This window comes from Lonchura striata, chromosome Z (assembly GCF_050655825.1).
Source record: "Lonchura striata isolate lonStrDom1 chromosome Z, ASM5065582v1, whole genome shotgun sequence".
NCBI lineage: Eukaryota > Metazoa > Chordata > Aves > Passeriformes > Estrildidae > Lonchura > Lonchura striata.
The window spans coordinates 5,523,127-5,548,022 of NC_140740.1; the positions used below are offsets into that span (position 1 = coordinate 5,523,127).

The 24,896-nt window shown below is 49.0% G+C and overlaps 1 protein-coding gene across 1 annotated transcript in view; it reads right to left on the reverse strand.

The window, feature by feature from the left end:
• Positions 1–289: 289 nt before the first annotated feature.
• LOC146763598 (uncharacterized) overlaps positions 290–24,896 on the reverse strand; it is a 30,074-nt gene continuing 5,467 nt past the window's right edge. Inside the window, exons 4-15 of the mRNA XM_085567906.1 lie at positions 24,568–24,702; positions 23,989–24,324; positions 23,483–23,566; positions 22,927–23,077; positions 22,557–22,620; positions 21,790–21,838; positions 20,911–21,023; positions 20,181–20,298; positions 19,234–19,333; positions 18,594–18,790; positions 15,369–15,506; positions 290–11,068 (exon numbers count right to left, since the gene is read on the reverse strand). Of these exons, the coding sequence (XP_085424032.1) occupies positions 10,979–11,068; positions 15,369–15,506; positions 18,594–18,790; positions 19,234–19,333; positions 20,181–20,298; positions 20,911–21,023; positions 21,790–21,838; positions 22,557–22,620; positions 22,927–23,077; positions 23,483–23,566; positions 23,989–24,324; positions 24,568–24,702 (1,575 nt within the window). The 3' untranslated portion in view covers positions 290–10,978. The remainder of the gene's footprint in view (positions 11,069–15,368; positions 15,507–18,593; positions 18,791–19,233; positions 19,334–20,180; positions 20,299–20,910; positions 21,024–21,789; positions 21,839–22,556; positions 22,621–22,926; positions 23,078–23,482; positions 23,567–23,988; positions 24,325–24,567; positions 24,703–24,896) is intronic.

Sequence of the window (24,896 nt, forward strand, 5' to 3'; positions counted from 1 at the left end):
CCCCTGGGCGTCGCCCGGGCCGAGCAGCTCCCGCTCGAAGAGGGAGCGGTCGATGAGCAGCCCCTGGGCCCGGCTGTCCCCGTGCACGGAGCGGACGCGGGGGCTGTTCGCCAGGCGCCACAGCTCGGCGGGGAAGGTGCTGGGCAGAGCCCGGCGGGCAGCGGCAGCTCCGCCATGGCACCGATCGCCGAGTGCCGCCACAACGGCCGCGGCTGCGCCGGCGGCGCGCGGCCTGAGGGGGGCGCTGCGCTCGGGCCCCCGGCGCGGGCCGGGCTCGGCGGGGACGAGCGCGGCAGAGCCGGGGCCGCGGGCACAGCGCGGGCGGGGCGGCTCCGGGGCTGGCCGGGCTCGGCACGGCACGGCACGGCACGGCACGGCTGGGCAGGGCAGGGGAAGGCCCTGGCGAGGGCGCCGGGAGCGGCGGAGGGCTCTGTCCCCACGCTGCATCCCGCGCCTGCGTCACCATCGGCTACAGGGGGAAAGGACATTGCTCTGTCATGTCTAGGAGAATAATGAAAAGGGGGATTGGAAAACATTCCTTTGGCGTCCTTTTCAGCAGACTAGCTGGTTTTATCTCAACATCTCTGCCTGTCTTCGGCAGAGTTAGCACACTGCTCGTGATTTGGAGTCAGCAGCAGCAGCAGGAAGGGGCAGCAATTTTGTCAACATTGTCCTCAAAACCACACTACTGCCCCACGGATAGATATTGCTTATCCCAAGGGATTATAATGCCTGGGCAACATGATAATCATCAGCTGGGGGAAGCTGTCCCAGCCAAGCCCTGGAAAGCCACGGCTGGGAACTGGGAAATCCCACGGTGCCTCCACCGCTGCCAGCCACGAGGTTTCTGACTGTGCTGTGAGAGCAGCCCAGCTTTGGTAGTGCTGGATGAGCAATGTGACAGAGCTTCTGCTGTGGGTGCATCTGATTTCATTCTCCTCCTCGTTTTCTCCCCAAGCCTGCTCAGGGCTCAAGGAGAAACCAAGGCCAGATTGGCCTTGTCCAGTTTCCTAATGCCAGAACGTGAAAACATGTTTCACTAATGAATGGATGCATCAATCCTTTTGAGAGCAAAACTTGGTTAAGGAGCAGATACATAGAATATTTGGCTGTAAAGGTCATCTGGAGGTCAGCTTTGGCTCAGGTCCTGTGGAGGCTTCAGTCAGGGTCTGTTGTTCAGGCCTTAGTCTGTTGGGGTTTAAGTTCCCCCATGTTATGGTTGCTCCCTCTTCCCCTCTTTATGTTAAATTGTATGTCCCTCCTCCTCCCCCTCTGCCGGTCAGTCTTCCCTTTCCCCACCCATGTTATGTAACTTTGTGCTGAGTCAATCCCCTGACCCCACCCCGGGGCTTGTCTGTCACTCTGAGGCCTCTCCCTTCTTTCCAGAACCTTCCATAATACCTCGGGTGATAGGCTGATCCCTGGGGACCCCTCCCTCCTTCTCACCTCATTGGACACCTCTCCTGGTTGTCATTCCCTTCACCACTCCCGGGTGGTTCACTATTGTTCTCCCCCCGGGTTGCCACCCCCTGTTATATACCTGTGCAAGCTGTTCTCAGTTGCCTTTTGGGACATTCCTGATTCGAGTTGAGGTTGGTCTCGTGGACTACCAATAAACTTGGAGCTGCGATACTCCCAAAAGGACGACTCCCTCGTCTTTGTCAATGTCGCCTAAGGTCCTTTACTGGTCTGGTGCATTGGAACCTATCGGTCACATCCCTCTCCCGCAGTGGTCATAGGGAGTGGCTGTTGTCAGCCGTGCTGAAAACCTGAGCTGGCTGCAGACCAGAGGAGGCACCGTGACATTAGTCCTTCAGTATTTTGTGGTGCAATCAATGCTGTGCAGAGCTGGACACAAACAAGTCTGTACTTAGCACATTTGAGACAGCAAAGAGGATTAGCCCTGCAAGGCTGGGCTAGAGCCAAGAGCAGAAGGCCAGCACCCTGCATTGCCCACAGGGAGCTGTCCAGAGCAAGAAGCCACTCCTGCCCAGGGCTGGGGTGCCCGAAGCTGCCTCCCCGCTGTGCAGCTCTGCAGAGCCCGCGGAGCGCAGGGCCCTGGGCAGCCAGGGCAGCCCGGCTGCCTTGGGGCACAAGGAGTGTCCCAGAGAGAAGCTGCTGCCCTTTGCTTTGGAGCTGCTGCTCAGAGTCTTGTCATTAATCCACAGCGTCAGACATGTTTTCCCTTTGTCTCACAAATTTAACACAGCTTCTTGAGAAAATTGACTGATGTGGCTTCTGCTGGTGGTGGTGCTTTTGTCTGCAGGTAATTTGAACCAAGGACAGAGTCCATTGTTAACACCCCAATTTTGCCAAGTCAAGGAAACCATTCACAATGGGGCTACTGGGGATGAGCAGCTTTCCTAGTTTTTGGCAAGTTACAGCCTTGAAAACTCAGCAGATTTTTCTCCATGAGGATACCAGCAGTAGCATGATGCCAAATTTTTCCACATCTTTTTTGTCTCTTCAGTGCTTTTAGGAGCTCCTCAGTGCCTAGCAGGCATAATAATGGAAGCGATTATACATGTGATAATGGATTTGAGAGCTTTGTTTTGTGCCCTGCCACATGAGTGTTTATGACAAGCTGAACACCCAACTCGTGGATCTGTCACGTTAAATTCATCCCAATTCTGTGCAAACAGCAGCCCTGAGATGCTGAGGAGAGCAAGGAGAATGTGTGGGTGTGCATGCATACTCAAAAAATACATCAAAAAATAGAATTGTCCAAAAAGACATGTGCATTAAATTTCATGCGTATTATATATTATATATTTTGATTCCTATCATATCATATCTAAAAGATATAAGGAATATATGTGATCATTTTCGAGGCCACTGCTTGTGGGGCATATAGATCATGTCCTAGTGTTTGTACATTTTTCCTTTCTGCTACTGCTGATCCTAGCAGCTCCCCTGGCAGTTCTTCCAGGGAACTTCACCCAGAGGGCTTCCATCATGTTAGTGCTTGTGAGAACTTCTTGTTTCCCAGTTTTCCAGCCTCCTTCTGGATTTTAGGGCATCTCAGCACTTGTGTCCTTCATCCCCAGCCTGCAGCAGTGACAGTCACTGCTGCCTCCCCCTTGCTGCAGCTCATTTCCCAAAGTGCTGCCAAAGGCAGCGGAGTTGGCTCAGGATCCTTGTTGGCTTCTGGTCTCCGGGATGAGCTTCAGAGGGACACTTGGAGCGCTGCCTAGAGAGCTGCCCCTGGGATGGGGGTGGATTTGTCCTCCCAGGTGGCTCCTACTTGCAGTGGAGTCCCAGAGTTTCCTCAGCAGGCCTCTCCAGCAAGTTCTGAGCCAACGTGTGGCTCTGCTGCCATCTCAAATCTGTGCTTCCCTTGCCCAGCCTGAGTGCACGTTGGGCATGTGCTGGGCATGACTGGAGATTTTCAGGGCCAAAATGATCCAGCATTGTATCTGGTCATGGCTTTGGGTAGCACAAATCTGTACTTCTTTCAGTCGAAACATTTACTTTTCTGCAGATTGTTACACTTGCACTGCTAATAAACAAATACAAAATCGTCAAATTAAGTTTAAAAATGAAATTTATTTTAAATTGCTACACTTGTGCTGCCAATATAGAAACATACAAATATCCATTTAAGATTAAAATCTAATTTATTGTGACAATAATGTTATGTAAATATATATGGGTATCAAATTCAGTTAAAGAAATTAATTTTCTACAACTCACTATACACAAATATGAATTTAAGTCTAACAATTACATTTTATTATGTATTACTACAACTGTACAGCCCATATACAAATACAGAAATATCAAAATCCCTCTCTAAAGAATGTCAATACAGAACTAAATAAAAAGAATTTTAGAACTATAGTGTTGCAGCATTTTTGAGAGAAAAGAGGACATGAGTTATGAGATTTGAGCTACTCCAGTCTAGGCCTCAATCTGGGCCTTGTGAGACCTTCAAGCCTCTGACGCAATTAGAAATTAAGAGTTTGTGGCACATTTAGAAATAGTATTAAGGTGTGATGGGGACCACTGGGCTGTCTGGGTGTGAATTAGTATAGATTTATAGTGTAACGTTTAGGCCACCTTAAGGAAAAGGTAAACAATGTTAGCTTGCCAATCAGAGTGCCTTTGTAATGTGTAAACTTTGTAGAAGCTTATATAAACTACCATCTTATCTTGAATAAACGGAGAACGTTTGATTAACCACATTGGTTCAGATCTGTGTTTGTCCTGTCCAGCTTCCCGTTTCCTGAGATTCCCTGGCTTTTCTATACAACTCCATATATATAAAAATAAGTAAATACATATATACTCATAATAATATACGCATTACATATTTCATGACATATGACACATATAATACACACATAAGAAATATATCTATAAACATACAAATATCAATGTACCAATAAAACAATCCATACAACTCCAGCAATAGAACTACACAGCTACAGAACTGTGCAAGTATGTAAACATAACTAGAGATGTAAACAGATCAATATACATGCATCAATATAACAACATAAATACATGGGCACCCATACAAATATCAGTATATATATATAAATATCCCTATACTTGTAACTAATAGAATCTAACTCTACACATTCATAAACAGAACTAGATCAGGAGGGATTGCAGCTGCCAAAGCTCCCAGGCTCTCCCTCGGTCTCTCCCTCCCATGCGGAGCAGGTCTCCTGGACACGGACAGCAGATGGCACATGTGGCAAGCAAAGGGAACACTCAGTCAGTATGGGGACATTTCCCTTGGCAGCAGCTGCACTTCCATCCGGGAAGAGAAGATCTCAGAGCCTCCCCAGGAGGATGAGTAAGAAAAAGCAGCTAATCAGGCCAGGCCATGGTGAGCTGTTCACTTCTTTCAGGCATCCCAGTTGGTCTGAGGGTGTGGGAGGTGCCCCTGGGGAAAACAGTTTGGGGATGCCAAGGGAAATTGCATTTGTTTAAAAAAGAACACTTCCCCAGAGTTCCCTGGTTCCCCATGCAGATGAGCACATGTCGATCATCTGTCAGTTCGTGCTTGTCACCTCCCCAGGTTCTAGAAAGTTCCCTGTTCTCGTTACTCCCATTGGTTCCCTCAGCAAACCACTCCTTCTCTTCCCCATTATTGGTCCAGTTCATGTCACCCCATGCCTGCTCCTCCCCTGAACCTTTCCCTCAGTGGACTGTTGTACCCTAGCCCTGCTATCCTGCCCCAGTTATATGCCCTGGGCCCTCCTTCCCTAGTCACTCTTTTATAGCCTGCTTCTCCTGCATGTGGTTGTCTCCCTGTGCCTGCTCCTGCCTCCCTTGTCCTTCAACCTGCCCTCAAATAATCCATGTGGATTTCAGCAGCCTGAGAGTCCTCCGGGCTTTTGGTGGAAGTACAATTACGCTATCCAGGCACCTGTTGACCAGCCAGCAGTGGCCTGCCCTGCAGGACAAGGCACAGGGCACCTGCAGGAGGGAACTCCATCCTGTCAAGTTATTCAACCACCTTTGCACTGTCAAGCTTGTGGCTCCCAAATCAATCAGTATTTATGTCTCCAACTGTTTGCACCAATGTCCTCTAACAGTGATGGGGCACAGTTACCTTCCTCAGGTCATCTGACAGGGCCTTTTTCTTCCTGTGCTTCTTGACTTTCTCCTTATCTTCTATTTGGAATTTTGAAAGGATTTATTTTTATTTTCTCTTATCAGTGCTAAAATGCATGTTTCTCTTTCAAGTTTTAGTTTGTTTAGTGAATCTGTCAAGCCTTATCTCAGAAGTCTTTATAATAAAATTGAGAGTAAATTTCAGCAATTTTTGTTGATTTCCTGTGTGATTTACACAAATTTCCTGTTAATTAGGTCACTACTTAGGAAGGTAAAAAGATAAAAAGGTTGTTTCTATACGTCAGTTCAGTAGGGGAATATTCATGGATAGAGAGTGATTAACTGAATTTTACATGTACTCCTAACCTGAAAATGCAACAGATAACTTGGGGAGAAATTAGAGCCAGATCTCTTCTCCTACCAGCCTGTATTCAAATGTAAAGTAAATAGAGCAGAATGGGAATGTTAGTGCTCAGCTCCTAAAGTGCCTTATTAAGGTGTTCTTAGAGTAATGGAGATAAAATCTGACTTCTCATTCCTAATTTCCAGACACTCATTGTCAGTGTCATTGACTCTGAAAACAGCAGAAATGTGCACATCATACCTTATCAATCCATCTGGGAATATTTTAGTTTTGTACTGTAATAGATGTTTAGATCTCTAGACAATGCTGTCTGGAGTCTAAATTATTAAATGACTTTCTCTTTTTTTCCTCAGTGTTTGCATCCATGTGCAAAGAGATCTCCAATGAATGTATTCCACTCTAACACAACTCCAAGCTGAATCTCTCAGCTGTGTTTACAGTGGTTGTCCGTGTGTCTCTTCTGCAGAGCACAATTTTAAAATCTTCATTCCTCATTATCTCTGCCCTTCTTTTTCTGTTTTAGCTTATAAATGCATGCAGATGTATCAGAAATGGCTTCCCCCCCCCCATATCACTTCCTGTCTAGCAATTTCTTTTTATCCTGTTCTGATGTTTTCCTAGTTTCGTATGTTTTATTCTAAATGCACTTCTGTTTTCTTGAATGTGAAGTTCTACAATGCAATGCTCTCATTCACCTGCTTTCGTGAAATCCTTCATTAACATTAGCTCAAGCAACTGTCTTGTTCCATTCCCCTTTGTAGAAGATTTGGGAAACTCAAGTCATGCTCAGGTACAAAAAACATATATGGTGCTTGGTAATTCTCATAAGAGCTTAAGTTAGTGGTAAAGCAACTGCAGCTGCTTATTCACAGAAACTGGGAGAAAACACACTGCAAATACTGAAGGATGCAGTGCAAGGGTGATGGGCATCGCTCAGTTATCATGACAGTCTGATGTCACTGGCAAAATTCCCTGTTTTCCAAAGGGTTTTCTGTTGCAGTGTCTTCCCAAAGTCTCTGGCAGCCCAGTACCTCTGGCACTGCAGACAAAAAGGGCCATGTTCGTACGCCACTGTGGGCAAGAACTATGGCCTGTGGGCCCGAAGCCACCAGACAGGAGGAGGCGCGTGACGACAGTGACAAAAGCAAGGAGTGATCATTTTGAGGGTATCCACATTCTGAGCTTATTAGAAGTCTGAGCAGACAACTGTGGCTCTGAGGGAAGATATGCCCCAAAAGGCACCGAGCACTGTGTGCACGGCCTTTTAACTGAGGGTGGTAACAAGGGGAGGGAACAACAGCAAAGGAATGGGGTAACAACTGGGAGTGATAACTGGGGTGACATACAAGGGAAGCGTCCAATGGGAGAAGGAGGAGGGAGGGAACCCCGGAGACCAGCCTGTCACCCGAGGCCCTGGATGGAAGCTTCTAGGTGGAAAGGAGAGGCCTCAGAATGACAGGCAAGCCCCGGGGTGGGGTCAGGAGGATGACTTAGCAGAAAATCACATAGCTTGGGTGGAGAGAGGGATGATTGGCAGAGGCAGGGAGAGGAGAAGAAGGGAGGTCAGACCATTTTACATAAAGAGGGGGAGAGGGAGCAACCATAAATGCGGGGAACTTAAACACACCCCAACAGTTTCATTTGCTTTGGCTGTACTTTGTATGGCTGCAGGTCACATTTCCCTTGATTTAAGGAAGTATCTTGGCAGTTCTTGAAGAAGCCGCCCTTGAAGGAATTACTCAATTCTGCAGTCATTATACACTCTGTTCTAAAAGACTTTATGCTATTTTCCCTCGCTCTGTTATCACAATTGTTCAGCAAGTTTTCTTTCTAAGAGTATTAATCACAGTATCCCAAAGGAATAAAAAATATTTGGGTACTTGTTCCCCATGTATTTACAAAAGAACAATTTAAAAAACCTGTATAAATGCTGGATGTAATATGCAAATAAAAATAAATTTGAGAATTTGCCCAAAAACCTTAAGAAATAAACCCATGTATTCAATAAAAATCAGATAATTCACCTGCAGACTATGCAAAGGGTAATGTTCTAGAAGAGGAAATTTGTACAACAGTGCTGCACAGAATTCTATTCTTTCAAGCTTTTTGCACTTCAGGGACAGTATCATTCTCTGAACTGTAATGCTCTGAGCATGTTCTGCTCACCATGGCAGATATCTGCTCTCCCTAGTACAGATCATCCTCCCAGCAAAGGGTGAGTGCAGCCACCACAACTCACAGCATCTTCCCACACAGCAAGAACCTGAAGGAGATAGCTTTCACCAACTGCTATGTGTTCTAATACTGCCACCTCTCAGTTGCTGAAAGCCTGAACTTCTGTGCCCTTTTCTCCTTCCCCAAATGTCACATTTTGCACCCCAAACATGCAAACCATTCCTCTCATCAAGGAGGAATGTCTATCCCACCTGTGCTTCAATGTCACCACTTGGCTCAGCCTCCTTTCCTTAGACCTACAACCTTTTTTCCCAGTGTGGGAAAAAGGCATATTCCAGAGCTTAGCAGAACAGCAGGGGTGATGAATGGATTGAGAGCAGCCCTGTGGAGAAGTACTGGGAGATCCTTGAGAAGGAAACACTGGATGTGAGCTGGCACTGTGTGCTTGCAGCTCTGAAACCCCTCTGTAGCCATGTTTAAAGAGGGATGTCTGCCGCGGCATCAGTCCAGCTTGGTTGACCCTGTGGGCTGTGCTAGCCACCTTCCCGGTCCTCGGAAGGTAGGGACGGCGGCTTGTGGGTCTGGATGCCCCAGCCCCAGAGAAACATTGGCAGCCAGGAGTAGGTGGAATCTGAGATTTGGTTGGTAAAGAGAGATTGTTCGGGGGAGAAGCCAAATTGGTTGTTAGACAAAGAAGTTGGGGCAGAGAGGGATGTTAAGGAAGGAGTCGGGATAGGGGCCAGGGAAGTCTGGGCAGGATTGTGGTCTTGTATATAAACGTTAGGAGGAGGTAGTAGTAGAATTACTACTGCAGGAGCTGGTAGGGGATTGGGGTTCAGGATTGGGTAAATTGGAGGAGGAGGAGGTGGCAAATAGTCAAGGGGATCCCAGGTCTTAGTAGTGGTTTTCTCCCCCTCATTTTCCTCCTTATCCTCTTCTTTCTTTTTTAATTTATGGATCTTCACATTCCCTTTACTCATATCTTTCAACCAACAAGCAGCATATTCTATTTGCTCAATGTCGGGAGTCTCTTGTGTCTTTAAATAATGATGTAGTTGGGAACAAATCCATGGGTCATTAGTCCTGTACCACGGCCACCTCCCCTGTAATTTTAACTTTGGCCAAATCTCGGTGCAAAAATAAATCATTTTTACTTGGTCTAGGGATTTGGTGGCTTCCTGAGACTCCCAATCGCTTAGCAACTGTCCTAGTAGACTTTCTATGGGAATACTTTTGATTTTCTTTTTCCCTACCAGGGGGCTTCCTCTTTTACTCACACACTGTCCCATTTTTAAATAAGCAACTCAAATCCCCTCAAAGGTGCCCCTACCCGAATGGAAATCTACAGACGGGCAACACAAATCTACAACCAACCAAACACTTTCTGAACTAAAACTATTTAACTTCAACGTAAGCCTTTTCCCCCCTCAGTGCAACTTAATCCCTCACAGACCTCTTTCACACTTTCCTTTCGCTCCAGGGAATAACGTTAAAAGACAGGATTCACACACACTCTCTTCCACACTCACACCTTCAGTATCGACTTCCTAGGCGTCCCCTCTGGACATTCCGATACCGGGGCCTATCCTAATGATCCGACCCCCGACCGTACCCCTAACCGTACCCCCGTGCCTCGCCTCTACCCTAGAGTCTCCTGAGCACACTTTTCGGCACCAGCCAGGGTACACAGTATTAGAAGCCTCTCCCCGGGCACCAGGTCCTCCCCTGGTCTAGCCTCCCGCCAGGCCGGACACCTTTAGTCCGCTCCCCGGGCTAGACCGCCCTGTTCTAATACTGTTCCTTCCTAAATTTTTTGAACGGAGGTAGGAAGGGACCAGGAGACGGCGTGGGGTTACCCGGGGGGTATCCCTTCCCAAAAAACAACTGGGATCAACCCAAGCGGGGCCCGACCCCTTTGCCATCTACCGGTCTGGCTTGGCTACCCCTCCCCAGCAGAATAACCTAGGCGAAAGGGATGTGTGTGGAATGTGTGGTGCCTGGCCTTGCCCTTCCAACTCCCCACCCCGGTGCTCTCGGCCGGGGGTTTACGGTCCCCTCCCTGGGACCGTGGCAGCGCACCACCTACGGCATGTCTGGCCCGGCCCTGGGAAGCGAGGACCCAAACCTACCCAGACCGCAACGGTCTTATCAAGGGAGACCTAGCCCTGCTGCGTGCCACTCACACTGGCTATCCCCTGCACGTGCGGGGGGGCCCTTATTATCCCCAGGAGACACCTCTTTCTCACCAACTTCTTTCACTTCCCCCCGTTCCTGGCCGGCCCCTCGCGGGAATCCGGAATGGTGGTACTAAGGGTCCAGTCGCTTCGAGGGTCCGAGCTGCCGGCCCTCGTCTCACTCACACACCACTCGCACGCCTCCTTCGCCCGCCACCGGGGTTACTCACCCTCCGGCACTCCTTGTCGTCACCGTGCCCAGGCTGGTCCTCTCTCGGTCCGGATAGCCAGCTGTCCCAGAGGCCCAGAGTGGGCAGCCGTCCCGGTCCTGGTGTCCTCTTCGGGTGTGGCTATCCCGGACGAGCCCCCAGCTGTTAAGAACGGGCAAGGAGACCAGCTCCTTTTTAATGCCTTTATTCAAGTGACCAGCTCTGGGTGAGGGCCCGAGGGGTTGTGCACACCGCCGCCGCTCCCTTTGGTGATGCAGAGGAGGAGGTAGTCAGTTTTGGTGTGCAGCAGAACTGGGGCTTCCGTCCTCACGGGCGTGCCTGGGAAGACGCTTTTGGGCTCGTTGACTAGGGTTTTTGTTCTTGGTTGGCTCTACTTAGGTTATGGCAACGCTTTGGAGATGATTTGTAGCACTGGTAAGGTGGAGGGACTCCTTCCCGATGGCCAGAGTCAGTTTGTTGTTCAGGTTTTAGGTTGGCTTGCTGTCTTTAGGGGTTTTTCCGAGTTTCTGGTTACTGTCCTTAATTTGCATATCCCCAGAAGTACTCTGGTCACCATTCTGGGGAGCAGCAGAGGCAATACCCGGCGGTCGCACCATGGATGACAGGTACAGCGAAGGGGCACAATAAAGGGAGATATGAGGGAGACATCAATGGGGATTTAACAGATAATAACAGTCTTAATTAACACATTTAACCTTAAATTCCTTAACTTCCTTTAACTAATGAACTTGTTCATAACACTTTTCATTGCTTTATAGAATTTTCTTTGATACAATTGGACTTCCTTTCTTTAAAAAGATAAAAAAAAAAGAAATATATGGGATTTAGCTGTGTGTCTGGATATGAAGCCACATGAGGTTTTTGAAGGGCCCCACACAAGTTTTTCAAGTTTTCTCTAAGCCTCCAGGTTCCCCAGCCCCAGGAGCACCAGTGGCCGGTTTTGTTGGTTTTGCATGGGTCAATTTTTGGAGAGGAGGAAAGAAGCCAGCCAGGAAAGTGAGGCACTCCTGTGAGGAGCTGCCATAAGCTCTCCCTGTGCCAGGCAAAAGCAATCCCTGAGTGGCTCTGAGAGCAGGCGCACTGCTAAGCCAATTAGAAAAGCTGGTGCCGCCTGTAGCACAACATTTCGAAGAGAGGAAAAAGAGAGGGAAAGAAGCCGGCTTTGTGTGTGCCCCCGAGGGGTGCTGCGGGGCAGCGGGGCCCCTTCCCGGCGGGCTCGGGGCTCTTTCCCAGCAGGGCCGCCGGGCCGTGCTGCCGGGGCTCATCCCAGCGCCGCCGGCAGCTGCGGCCGAGGCCAGGAGCGGGCCCGGGGCCAGGAGCGGGAACGTTCCCGCTGCCTGTGCCGGGAGCAGCCCCGGGACGGCGCCAGGGGAGGCCAGCATGGCCCGAACTGAGCGCGGCAGGGCCAGAAGGGCCCACGCAGCCACCGCCACCTCGGCACGGCCAGCGAGAGACTTTGCCTGCCCGGCCAGCGGCAGCTGCCGCCGCAAAGCAAAGCACAGAACCTGCTCAGGGGAGCGCTCTCTTCACTGGCAGGGCCGGGAGAGCCATTTGCAGGCATTAATCACTGCACGGGGGAATAGAGGGCTCAACACTGCCTGCTACAGCTAAAGGAACGCAGGATTTGTTAGGATTAAACTTTTCCTCGACACATCCCTTTCCTGGGAATTGCTCACAAGCATTTCGTCAATGCAACTGGCAAATGCTTTTGCTGACTGAAGCCACACTGTGTCTTTCCTTCAGAAATGAATAAAGGAAACACAAGTTGCCTGCTGAAACCCTTCTGCTCCCTTCCAAATCAGATCACTAGTCAAGCACAAGGCTCAGGCTCATCCCCGATTCCCTCTGAGAGATAGGAGGTAATATTTTGCTGCAGCCAAAAGGTCATTAGAAAAAAGAATGAAAGTTGTTGGTGCTAGGTCTTGTTAATTATGGTTTGAATTTCTTCAAGTTAATTTTTTTTTGTGTTTCTGTGAGCTGGAAAAGGTGGGGGGGGGGTGGGGGGATGGGTTGAACACCAGAGCAAAAGGAAGTATACCCAGCTCAGCTGAACCCTTACTAAGAAGAATGTTCTCCTTTGCTTTAATGACTTTGTCTCCATTTAATTGTACCTAAGAGTTTATCTCTAGCACCTCTCTCCCAGCAGCTCCCAGCTGCGGCGTGGCACAGCGCTTGCTGTGTGCCAGGGAGCACAAAGCAGGCTGGCCTGCCGGCCCTGAATATTTCTGCAGAGCACTCTGCAGCTCCCAGCTTTGCTGTGGCTCAGTGCAGAGCTGCAGGATTGCAGGCGCTGCCTCCCAGAGCTGTGTGAGGCACTGGCTCCTGCAGCCGTGAGCTGACAAGCTGTCCCTGCCTCCCGCTGGCCTCGGGTCCCCTGGCACAAGTGCCGTGCCCGAAGGACGCTGCCCTGTGCTCCAGCCTGCCGAGCAGCCCGGCTCCCTGCCCCGGTGCCCAGGGTGCTGCACACACTGCTGACCTTTGCCAGGAGTCGCAGGGCAGCGGCACAAGAGTGGGAATGCTGAGCCAGGCCAGCGGGCCTCGGCTGCCCTTGGCCTATCTCTCCTCGGGCAGACTCCAGAGGGCCAATGCCTCCAGGCTGGGCTGTGCCCAGCAGGGCTCCGCTTGCCCTCGGGAGCAGCCGGCTGCGCTTGGGCTCTGAGAGCGGAGGATGCGCCCGCTGCCAGCAAGAGGCACGCAGGGCCGGGCTGTGCCTCCTGCAGCTACCAGGGCCTCCTTGCAGCCTGGCCCTGCCGAGGCTCAGGCTGCTCCGGGCTCTGCCAGGGCTCTGCTGCGGCTCCACGCCGGGCAGGGCCGGGCCCGCTCTCAGCTCACACTCGCTGACAGCTCTGCACCGCAGGAGACCTTTCAGAGCACCTCTCTGATCTTTCTGCTTTCTCCGCTGAGCGAGGCTCTCCTCCAGCCAAAGACTTTGCCCTTTGTGATACAAATCCAAGTGGCAGGCACCCAAATGCTCTCGAGTCACAGCTGAAGGCCTGCATCTGCACAGGATGTTTTGGCTGCACAACTCACCCTTTGCTTTTTCCTGAAAATGCCATTGCCCTTTCTGTCTCAACTGGAAGTGCCACAGATGTGCCAAACAGGGCCCACGGGCCGTATGCCAAAGGCAGTGTGGTCTGGAGAGGATGAATGAAGAAGAGCCTTCTCCACTTACAAACCATACCAAAGGAGCCATAAGCATGTCTTAGCACCAATAAAAGACAACTGGCAATTCAGAAGGAAATCTTTTGTGAAGGGGTCAGAAGGAAGAGAACCTTCCAAATTATTTGATGTTTTGAAAACTTTAATTATAATCCTATCTATAAACCTATACTACAAAACTACTTAACAATCCTACTCTAGAGTCCTACTCTGCAATCCTACTCTAACTTGGTAATATCTTGATTGTTAGATTCTTGTCTTCTTTGTCTTCTTCTTCTTCACTGAGCTGATGAGTGGTGCCAGGGTGGATGCTGGCTTGGCTGCTGTTACAAATGGATGCTAATCCACAGGAAAAAAACAACAAAGAACCGTGAACCATGAGTTTCCAAGCTCAGTACATCACAGACTCAATCAGGATTCCTCTAACTCCTAGAAAGACCCAGAAAGTAAACCAACGGGACCATCTGCTCCCTAGTCGTCATGTGCAGGACCTTGCCATCACAGGCAAACCTGGCCCAGAATCTCACTCATCCATTTATTCTGGTTTCTCCATCTTGCCAGGATTTTTGCCCTGCCAGTGCCCTAGAAATGGTGCTTTCTGTCCCCGGGGTTTCTTCCTTTCAAGAAGCTCCAATGACTCCCATAGGTCCCTGTCTTGGAAAGACAGGCACCGTGCTGATTTCCACAGGCACACAGAGCAGTGTCTGCCTTTCCATGCCCTGCCCCTCCTGTGCTGGATGGCACCTTCCTTCCCAGCAGGGCCAGCCGAGCGGTGCTGGGTCCTGCAGTTCCCTCTCTGCCACACAACCTGGCAGTCAGCCTGGGCCAGTTCCCCTCTGCCTGAGTGTGCCAGGCAGCAGATGGGGCTGGGACAAGTCCCTCTCAGCTGTCCCTGTTTGTGTGCCAGAAACCTCTAAGGATGGGGTGGGGGGCACAAACCAGGGACCCTCAGAGGCTCACAGTGAGTCCCTCACAGCCCCTCCTGCCCACAGCCAAATCTCTCCAGAGTGCTCTGCCAGGACTGGCAGCCTTGGGTTCCTCCACCACCATTTCACGTCTCTCTAGCCTGCATTACTGTACTTCAGTTCTTTTGCCATTAGATAAAACTGAACACCCCACCAAATCAGGGCAAGAGAAACAGCCAGAAAACAGGGCACCTGTCCTCTCAGGAAATGCTCAGAGAGGTGGAGTTATTCAGTTTTGTGAAGAACAGGCCCCAGGGAGACTTTATTGCTGATTTCCAAGATTTCAGAGTAGCTTTGAAGAAAGTGGGGAACACCTTTTTTAACAGGGCCAGTTACAAGAGAGTGTGGGCGAATAGTCTTAAACACATGGGGATCTAATCAGAGTAGGTCTAAGGAAGAACTTGTTTACTCAGGGCATGGTGTCTCCCTGGCACAGGCTGTCCCAAGAGCTTGTAGGTGCCTCCATCCCTGGAATCATTCCACTTCAGGTGGGACAGGGCTCTGAGCAACCTGATCTCTTTACAGATATCCCTGCTTATTTCAGGACAGTTGGACCAGAGGACTTTACAGAGCCCTGCCAGCCCAGCCCAGTCTAGCACTCCTCAGCATTTTCATTTGAAGAGCACCAAGAGTGGAGGTGAGGAGGAAGGGGGCTCATCTGATGCCTCGGACCTCAGTGGAGGAGGAGCCCATCCCTCGGACACTATTTCACCTCAGCCCCTTGGCATTTTACCTGCAGGAGCCTCTTGGCAGGCCAGCGCTGCTGTTGGTCTGTCTGCAGGCAGCAGCTCAGGAAGTCACGCAGGTGAGACGAGAATCGGTTGGGCTTCCGCAGCTGTGGTCTCTCTCCTCTGGCTATCAGGAGTTCAGCCTGCAGGAAAAGGAAACACGAGGCTCCACCTGCTTCTTTCCCATCTGTAACTGCTCTCCCTGAGCCCAGTGTTTAAGTTCCACTCTGCAGAGCAGGTTCTGGTAAGATGCAGATGGTAAAGGAAAGATGACTTTCCTTTACCAACAAAAAGCCACGGCTTTTCCAACATCCTGCTGATCGTGCCTTGGCAGTCAATTTCATTGACTGACCCAGTTAGTGGGAGCTACATCAGCAAAGCATGTTTCCTTCTTGCAGGATTCACACCACCCTGACAGGCTTTCCGGAATATGGGCTCTGCTACACTAACTAACTCTACTATTTCCAAGGATTAGTACAGGAAAGGCATCTCTGCAGTGCTTGTTGGTCCCTTAAGCACAGTGGTCATAAACCAAAACTCACTGAGCTTCTTGTCCTCTTCTAGAAAACAGTGGTACATGGGAGGCAAGAAAAGAAATCCACCAGGTATTCCTCAAAGTAAGGAAACAAACATTTGGAATCTCATATTCAACACAGACCCTTTAAGATGCCTGCACACATGTATTGGGATGAAAATGCTTGCTTGGGCACACAGGAGCCACCTGCAGCTCTGTCTCTCAGCTGCAAGTTTCAGCCTCTTTATGTGGCAAAAGGAAACCTTTTCAAGGTCAAATCTGAAGAAGAAGTCAATGCATTAATGGCGCCCCCATCGCAAACAGTGTAGGTAAGAAGTGGGAGGTTTTGACAGGCTCTCCATGACACCAGGCTGCAGCCTGGTCTCCATAAAAATTCCCATCACAATAGTAACAGCTCTGTGCTGGTGGCACTGAAATAGATGGTGACCAAAAAGACTTTGTTATTATCCTCTTCAACTCAGAGGAAAATTTCCAAGCCTAAAACAGCAAGCATAGTCCCCTGGAGTATAAATAATTATGGCAGCTTTCTTTCTTTTTCCTGCACGCCCAGAGGTCACAAAGGGGGTTTTATCCTGTCTCTCTGCAACTGAGCTCAGCCACTGGACATGGTGGGGAGCTGGAGTCCTCATTGTCCTCAGAACTGTGCAAGCCAGGGATGTCCCTGCTCCTGTGGTAAAGGAACACAGCACCGGCATCAACCGCCCACGTTGGGTCCCAGCCCCAGGCACCGGGCTGCAAGCTCATCAACTTGTTAAAGTACCCAGAAACAGCCAAGGGTTTAGTGTTACTGCAGTTGGAGAAAAACACATCCTTAACTTATCCAGGCCACCCTCACACATGACTGAACAATGTACAGATGATTTGAAAGCCTGGAAGTTCTGAAGACCCACAGGTCTTGGAAAAGATGCTACAGTATGGAGGAAACTTGATGTGCTGTGGTTGAAAAAAGAAAAAGAAACCAAAACTATTGGGGAAGATGAAACAGGAAAACCTTACAAATATGTATGCCTGGAAAAAGATTTTGAGAATATGGAAACTGTAAGCGAGATTGAAATGAAAGTAAGCTTTGAGATAGTTACTAGCCTTAGTTAATGAACAACTGGAAAACAATGGTATGGCCAGCTGAAGGTAATCCCCTTGTGATTAAACTATACCCTCTGCTGGCAGACAGGTCCAAGGGTCAGAGCAGACCCTACTAGCTTGACAGAAAGGGTCCAAAGAGTAGTTTTTGTCGTTTAAAATGTAACACAATATGGTAATGTAATGATTCTTATAGGCTGTAGGTAAATGCTCTAGTGTTTGTATCTTGTACTAGATTGGTTAGTGAAAATTTGAATATTCAGCCCAGAAGAAGATTTATTGTATTGTAACAGGAACTTCCTCACTCTTTCAGGTCTCTCTTTTGGGCTCCTCTTTCGGGACTGCTCTGAGCTGTGGCTGGCAGCTCCAAGCAGGGCCCTGCACCCACGCCCTGTGCAATAAACTGAAAGTTCCAAGACCTGGCTTCAAAGATCTCTCATCTCCCTCCATCCCGACCATCCTACCCACTGTCACTCCTACACAAAACTACTTGGGCATTGCTTTGGTGGTTGTTTCTTTTTTCTTTTTCTTTTTCATTTTTTTTCTTCTCCAATAAAATTGAATCTGGGAAGGTCTGACCTCAGTTTCTCAGGATATTTATCACATGTCTAACCTCTCCACTGAAAAATTCTTGCCCTTCAGAGACTGTGGGAACTCAAAATGTCTCTCAGACATTTTTAGAGGTTCCAGGCCTTGGTCAGAAGCATTCTAGACCCTGGCAGACAGCTGAAAAACAGCTGTGATTTTGAGTTTGAGCCATGGAATGAATTACCAGCTTTGGAGGTGGAACAAGCAGTCACAAAAGGTTAGATAGTATAGTAAAAGTAGTTACAAAGTAGAGGGGAAAGTTTTTTAGTATTGTACAGGGGGGTTTTAACACATGTACAGGGGGGTTTTCACTTTGTACATGGGGGTCAGAAGTTCTAAGATGGAGGAAAGTGGGCTGATCCTGTTCTTCCTCCTTCTTTTTCCTTACCTCCATGTTCTTGGTGATGTTGGCACTCACAGATTGGTTTAGAGTAGAAAAACACTTGGCAACGTAGGTAGTAGGTATTGGGGAATAATTGTAAACATGTTATACGTAATATATCTTATAAAAGATAGCAGCAGCCCTGGGTGGGAAGAGAGACCGAAGAAGACAGCAGATAGAGAGGATGTCAGGGTGTGTGTGTGCCTCTACCCAGGCCGCTGATCAAATAGCCGCAGTCCAAGAACATAATCTGTTAGATAACTAGCAATAAACTGCCTTGAGACCGAACAGCTAAAGCCTGCGGAGTTTTTCTTTGGAAGCACGGGTTGGAGGAGGAATTTCAGCACCACATGAGACCCCAGAGCAAGGCCGGGCTTCTCACAAGAGACAGAGCACCAACGGAGTTCAAAAAGCAAATGAGAAATGTCAGGCAGGCTGGAGGCCAAAATGGCAGGTTTCTGAACTGCCACTTCACTTCTGATGCAACCAAATGTACAGCAGATGCTGACGTGCTGCAGGGACATGTTTAGAAGGGGACCTTGGTGGAAGTGGTGCCAGCAGATGGCAACGGGACTTGTCCAATGGCACACAGGACATGGGACAGGTGAGAAAGACAGGTGGGATCAGGGAGTATTTGCACCTTACCGAAACAGGAGTTTCATTCCTGTGAGGAACTTCTCGTTCCACCATTTCGATGCCCACGATTCCAAAAGACCATATGTCCACTTTGGGGCCATATGGTTGACCTGTCAGCATTTCAGGCGCCATCCAGCCAGAAGTGCCGGCCACTGAGCTCTGTCGACGCTGCACAGGGGTGAGCTGAGCAAAGAGGCCAAAGTCAGCTGTGGAGAAATAAACATACCATGAAAGCCAGCTCAAGTTAGGAAACCAAGCAAAAGAATTCCCCACTCTCAGTCTATGTGTTGTTGAATCTCCTGGAGAACTGTCCACGCTCGGTTTCCTTGGGGCTTTAGCCAAGGACATATGAAATTGGCCACTTCCAAAAAAATCCCAGTTTTTTTAACGCTGCTCACAGCAGTGGCCTTTATTCCCCTGAAGCTTTAGTTTGTGGCTCCCTCCCTCTGGAAGAGACAAAATCACACCAATGACACCCTTGACTTCTCGTGGTTCCTTATACCCCTGTGCACGTTGCAACCGTGCCCTCAGCTCACAGCGGTGGGGCCCTGCACTGCCACCAGCACCATTTCTGGGGAGCTGGCAGCCACTCAAAGCAGCCCCTCACCCCACATCCCTGAACGCTGCACCTGACCAGGAATATACTGACCCAGCTTGACAGAGCCATTGGTTCTGAGAAGAATGTTGTCACTCTTCACATCTCGGTAGATCACGTGGTTCCAGTGAAGAAAATCCAATCCTAGCAGGCACTGAGAGGGAAAACAGAAACAGGAGGGCAAAAATTAGTGATGTGATTTCATCACACCAGAAAGGAAACAGAGACTCTAAAAGATTCCCATTCCCCAGGGGAATGGCAACTAATGGCAGAACACAGTGCCACTGAGAGGAAGAGTTGTGTTCCAACACTTGCAGAGGAGGACCTTTCTACGGAAAGGCATGTCAGCTTTTGAAAGAGCAACAGCACCTGCTGTTGTAGACTGTCCCCTGCAAACCTGCCAGGATGACTGCTGCTGCAGTGGATGTGCTTTCTCCATGCAGAGGGCAAAGGAGGGGTTTGGCCAAGAAAGAAAAAGTCCCTCTCTCTGGTGTGAAGCGGATCACTTTTGGGTGGGAGGCTGCATGACGAAGGTTTTGTTGCTGGCCTCAGCACAGACTTAGAGTATAACATCAGTCACCTTCCTGAAGCAAAGAGCATTTTGGCTGCACTACTGTCCTTTTCAGTTGAGGACTGTGAGAAATGAGTCTCTATTTTTTCTCAGCTGATCATTTCAAATCCTGCCACCAGCACCTTTGCTTTTACAGGCAAGGAATGCAGTGCAGATAGGTTGAAGATAAAAGTTTAAGGAGGCAAGGTGGGGAAGAGCAAATACAAATACAGGAGGCAGAAGGAGAATACAACAGTAGGAGATAAGAGTACAAGAACTGAGTACAGTGAGTGCAGGGGCACTGGCAGGCAGTTCCCTTGAGATGCTTTTACTTGTCCATAGCATACTGGCACTAGGGAAACAAAGCTTTATACATGGAACCTCTCTGTTCCGAGCCCGTTTCCCAGACAATCCTGCCCAAGCCCTCTGAAGCACAGGTGGGATCCCTGACCTCCCGACTGATGGCTGCTATCTCCTCTTCAGACAGGTAGGTCTTGCTGATGACATCGCTCAGAGTGCCTCCATCCATGAACTCCATAACCAGCCAGAATTGATTATCCACAAGGTAGCTGAAAGAAGGAAACAAGAGCACGGAGGTAAACATGCATGGTTAGTTTGTTTTCTTGATTCTTATTTCCAAGTCCCTTTGTGACAAGGACAGAATAAAGGGAATAGACATTCCCTCTAGGCTGTGCATTGTTTGCAACCTGTCTCGAGAAGAAAGGCACAGCTTTGAAAAAGGAGAGGCCTTAAATAGCCAGCAAGTAAAAACTGCAGTTTAGGAACAGATAAAAAAGCCTGTCCCACTGCGTGTTTCTGGAAATAACCACCTAGTCTTCCTGGCATGCAAAGCAATGGAAAAGAGGGGACACAATCCAAGGAAAATCCATGTTAGTTTACCCAGATGTAAGAGGACTGTTGAAAAAAATCAAGCCCCAAAATAATGTAGTGGCTGTGAACTTACAGCCTATTGATTTAGTTAGATATGACTGATGCAGGTTTTTGAATAATTTTCAAACTATGTGTGCCAGGGAATACTCCTGCAGACAAGATGCACTCTCTTCCCACCCATTGGACATGAGCAGAGCAGTAATAATTCACCAATAATTACAGCTCTATTTTCTGCCACTGAATATCCTTGCATGTTTGCAGAATGTAAACAAACATTTACAACAACTCACCTGTCTAAATAGTTGACCACGTTGGGATTCTTATTTATCTTCACAACCATGAGTTCATTGACTTTTAGTTCCTTCTTCCTTGGTCCTTGGAGATTTATTTTCTTTATGGCCACCTAAAATGACATTGAAAACCAGTAACTTGAGAAGTTGGTGGCACGAAACCACCTGGAGCGAGTAATTTTGCAATGACACAGCCGAGCTGTGCCAGACTGCCTTGTGATCAGGCATTGCAGTAATTAGGAACTGACATTGCAATAGCCCATTGCTCCACTCCCTTGGGGGCCAGTTACAGGACACGTGGCCACTGAGGTTTTGCCGTGAACACTTGGTGACAGTGGTGTCTAAACTATCACCCACAAACCTCTGAGCCCACTCCCTGCTGCTTTGTATGGGATTCAGAAGAAGTAATCCACGCCTTAATACTCTGTGGCTACATCCTGGGCTATGGGCAGGGCTTGGGGCTTCTAGGGACGCCTTGCAGATCTCCCCCTATGTGCAGTTCCCAAGTGCAGCACTGCAGGTGGCTAAAGAACTACCAGTATCTTTCAGATGTATTTGCTGGCAACCAGAAGTGAGAATTCAAGACTCTGAAGCTGTAGCCCCAAAGAGCAGTGAGATGCTCTAAGGCACCACCTTTGTTTTAGCAATTGAGAGCGAGTGAGCACATCCTTCTCCGAAATGGACTGCTGCCCTGCGTGACTTCCTTCTGGCAGCTGAGAAGGACAAAGACTGTCCCCGATGTATTTTGCAGGCTGGTGCCAGTCTGTGTTTCTTGTGCCTCCTCAGCACAGCTCTACCCAAAGCTCTGGCCACAGCTGCCCACACCAGAGGGGAAAGCCCTTGAGTGCAGCAGAGTCTGTGGGGGATGTTGACATTTACCTCTACTCCTGTGGCTTTGTTGATTGCTCTAACCACAAATCCAAAAGTCCTAGAGACAAAAAAGCAGCAAAGAAAGGAGAAGCCATTTAGATCGTGCAGTGAAAGCCAGTCCACACAGGAGATCTCTGCTGTAAATGCCCAAGACCTGCAGGATGCAGGAGGGCTCTGCCAGAAGGCAGCTGATGCATTTTCCTCTTAAGTGCATGGGCACTGGGCCTGTCCCTGAAGTGTTGGGGTTTACTGCCTCAGCTCCTAAAGAGAGCTCCTTCTTTCATCTCAGGTTTCAGGTTCTAAACTGTGCAGTTTTCATAGTTTTCATCCTGACCATGGAGAATTCCCTTCAGCAAACTCTTGGAAAGAAATGTTCCTGAGAACTGTTATCTGACAGCTATCAGGGAGTAGGTTGCTCTTTCAGGCATGCAAGTTTCTTGCCCTTTTATTAGTGTGGCTATATGATTTGGAGAGATACAGAAATGCTAAGGAAATTAACAGAGAACTGTCCCACACTTGAGAGACAAGGAGATCTTCCAGGTCCTGTTCCTTGCTGAAGGCAAGAGACCTTGGCAGCACAGATGTGTCTCTGACAACACCTTCAGGGCACACTCACAAATTCTGAGCAGCACTGAGAGATGGGACAATCTATCCCCAGTGTCTGAACATGGCCATAGATGTCTGTTTGCAGCTGGCCTGACTTCACACTGCATAGATATTCCACCAGAAAAACACCTGGCCCATGGTTATGGAGAAGTAATTGTGGTTGGACTCACCCGCTGCCAATATATTCCAGTTCAGCATATTTCCTCACAGGATTTTCCATGTTCACTATTTTCCCTGAGGGAAACAAAATGCAAGATGCTCACTTTAAAGCAAAGACCCCAGCTTCCAGGAAATGCAAAAGGCAGCCCCAGAGCTTGGAGCTTTGAACTTCTAGTGGTTTCCTGGGTAACAACAACAACCAGGCAGACAGCTCTGCAGCACAAGTGGCCAGCACAGAGACTGATTTTCTACAGCAGTTCCCATGGGGAAATGTCTCAAAATGTCCCTGGGACACCAAACTCAGGAAAACCATTTGGTACAGCTATGCTGAAACATGCACACAATACACTGTCCCTCAGAGGAGAAATACAGCCGACGTACTCAGTTGCTCCAGGGAGTCATCCTTGTTCTCCTGTTGCTGAGCAGCGCTGGAGATGAGCAAATGGCCCCGGTTCCACTTCTCAGGTTGGGGAGCAAAGGCTCCTTTAGACAATGCTGCTCCTGCAGCAGGTTTGACAAAGCCCTTGTAGATCTGGGACAAGAAATGAGTTCATGTAAGAAAGGTCCCTGGCAGAGATAAGCCTGAGATCCCACTTCAAATGCAAGCCCTTAGGAAGGTGCTCTCAGCCACATGAAGGGATCTTAAATGGGTTTTTTCTGATGTCCACTTCTCAAACTGGATGGGTCAAAACCAAAGGCTAGCTCTACTCAAGTTCATGGCCAGATTCATGTTCCATTTTCATGGATTTTCTGAAGGATCACGCCACAATGACCATTCTGCTTCCTCTCAAGGATTCCTTTCCCCCTCCAAGGGCTTCAGACACACTTGCAGCTCCTTGTTCAAATGTTCTGCCTCCTCCCACTGTGTCCTCTTTTCCTGCACCATCTTCAGGTCATGCTCAACCTGTAGCAACTTTGGTGGGGACAGTTCCTGTACCTCATGCCAAGACTGGGGATCTTCATTGCCACCCATTTGCTGGAAGTCTTTGTAGGCTGCCCGGTGAGATGTCAACACTTTCACCTCAAGTTAAACAGAAGAAAGCAGTCAGAGACTACAGCTTATCTCTGTCAGTCAAGAGTCATTGACTGTAAGGAAAGGGAAAGAACAGATTTACAAGGGGTACAGACAGCTTCTTTCAATCCTCCCTCTGGGTCATCATGCTCCCCTGTAAAAACACCTCAAGAAACAAGGAGAGCAGGAACAGGCCACCAGGAATCAATTTGGATGACTGCTGGCCAAAAGGCCAAAGGACAAGTCCCTCTGTCCAGGGCAGCAGGTGAGATTCAGCACACCAGGAAATCCTTCAGAGTGAGTGTGATACACACTACAGCAGGATGGCACTCAGAGGCATCACCTCACTCCCTGCAGCTCTGCACTGGAAAGGCAAGAAGGGCAGAAACCACCAGTTTGGTGACTGCAGTGGCTATCCCTTTTTAACTCACTTGCTCTTGCAGATCCTGAGAGAGAGAATTAAGCTTTTCTCTGATGATTTTAATTTCTTCTTCCTGCCTCTTCTCCTTTGCTTTTATCTTACTGTGAACTTTCTGAAACTCCGTGTCCAGCTGTTCCTTCAAGTTCTGTAAAATACAAGAGAGAGGATCTTTCACGAGTGGAGTGGCTGCCACTCTTTCACTCACCTGGTTTTGTTGATCGCCCCTCTGCTGACGGAGATTCATGTCCTCTTCAATTCTTCTCATGTCTTCCTTGTTCCCCTTCTTCACGTCCACGATGGCACTCTGAGCTCCGGGCAGCTCTGCTTGTGACTCTGCCTTGATGTTCTGTACACACAAATGCAGGGCAAGTGACTGGGAGCTGCCATCAGGCTCAGCTTTTTCCTCTTGCAGCCTCAAAGTCACATTTATTCAGCCACTTCTTTCTGCTGCCCTACCCACCTCTGCTTCCAGTGTAACCCTCCTGTCCCAGTGCTGACTTTGGCAGATTCCAAGGCTCTGTGCTTTCAGTGCCTCCGTTTTATGCCCTCTTCCTGCCCTTCCCTCTGACACCTGGTGAGTCAGGCTTACCTGGCCTTTCTCCTGTGGCTCTTCCACCTGCTGCCTGAGCTGCTCTTCCTGCTCTCGGGCTGGGAGCAGCTCTCCACGAGTCTGCCATGGCATCTCTGACAAAGCAGGCTGCTCCTGCTCTTTCTCTGGAAGGACCTGCACAGAAAGCAAGAGAAGATGGGTTTCAACTTTCCATATGACATTTGTGGGCCAAGGCTCAAGGACTGATGGGCTCACACGTTCCCAAAGCACTGCAGTGCTGCAGCTCTCCTGGGTCATTCTCTGCCTGTGGGGAGGCACAGATGCCAAAGTGACCCTGGCACTGCAGTCAGGGGCTGAAGCTCCAACAG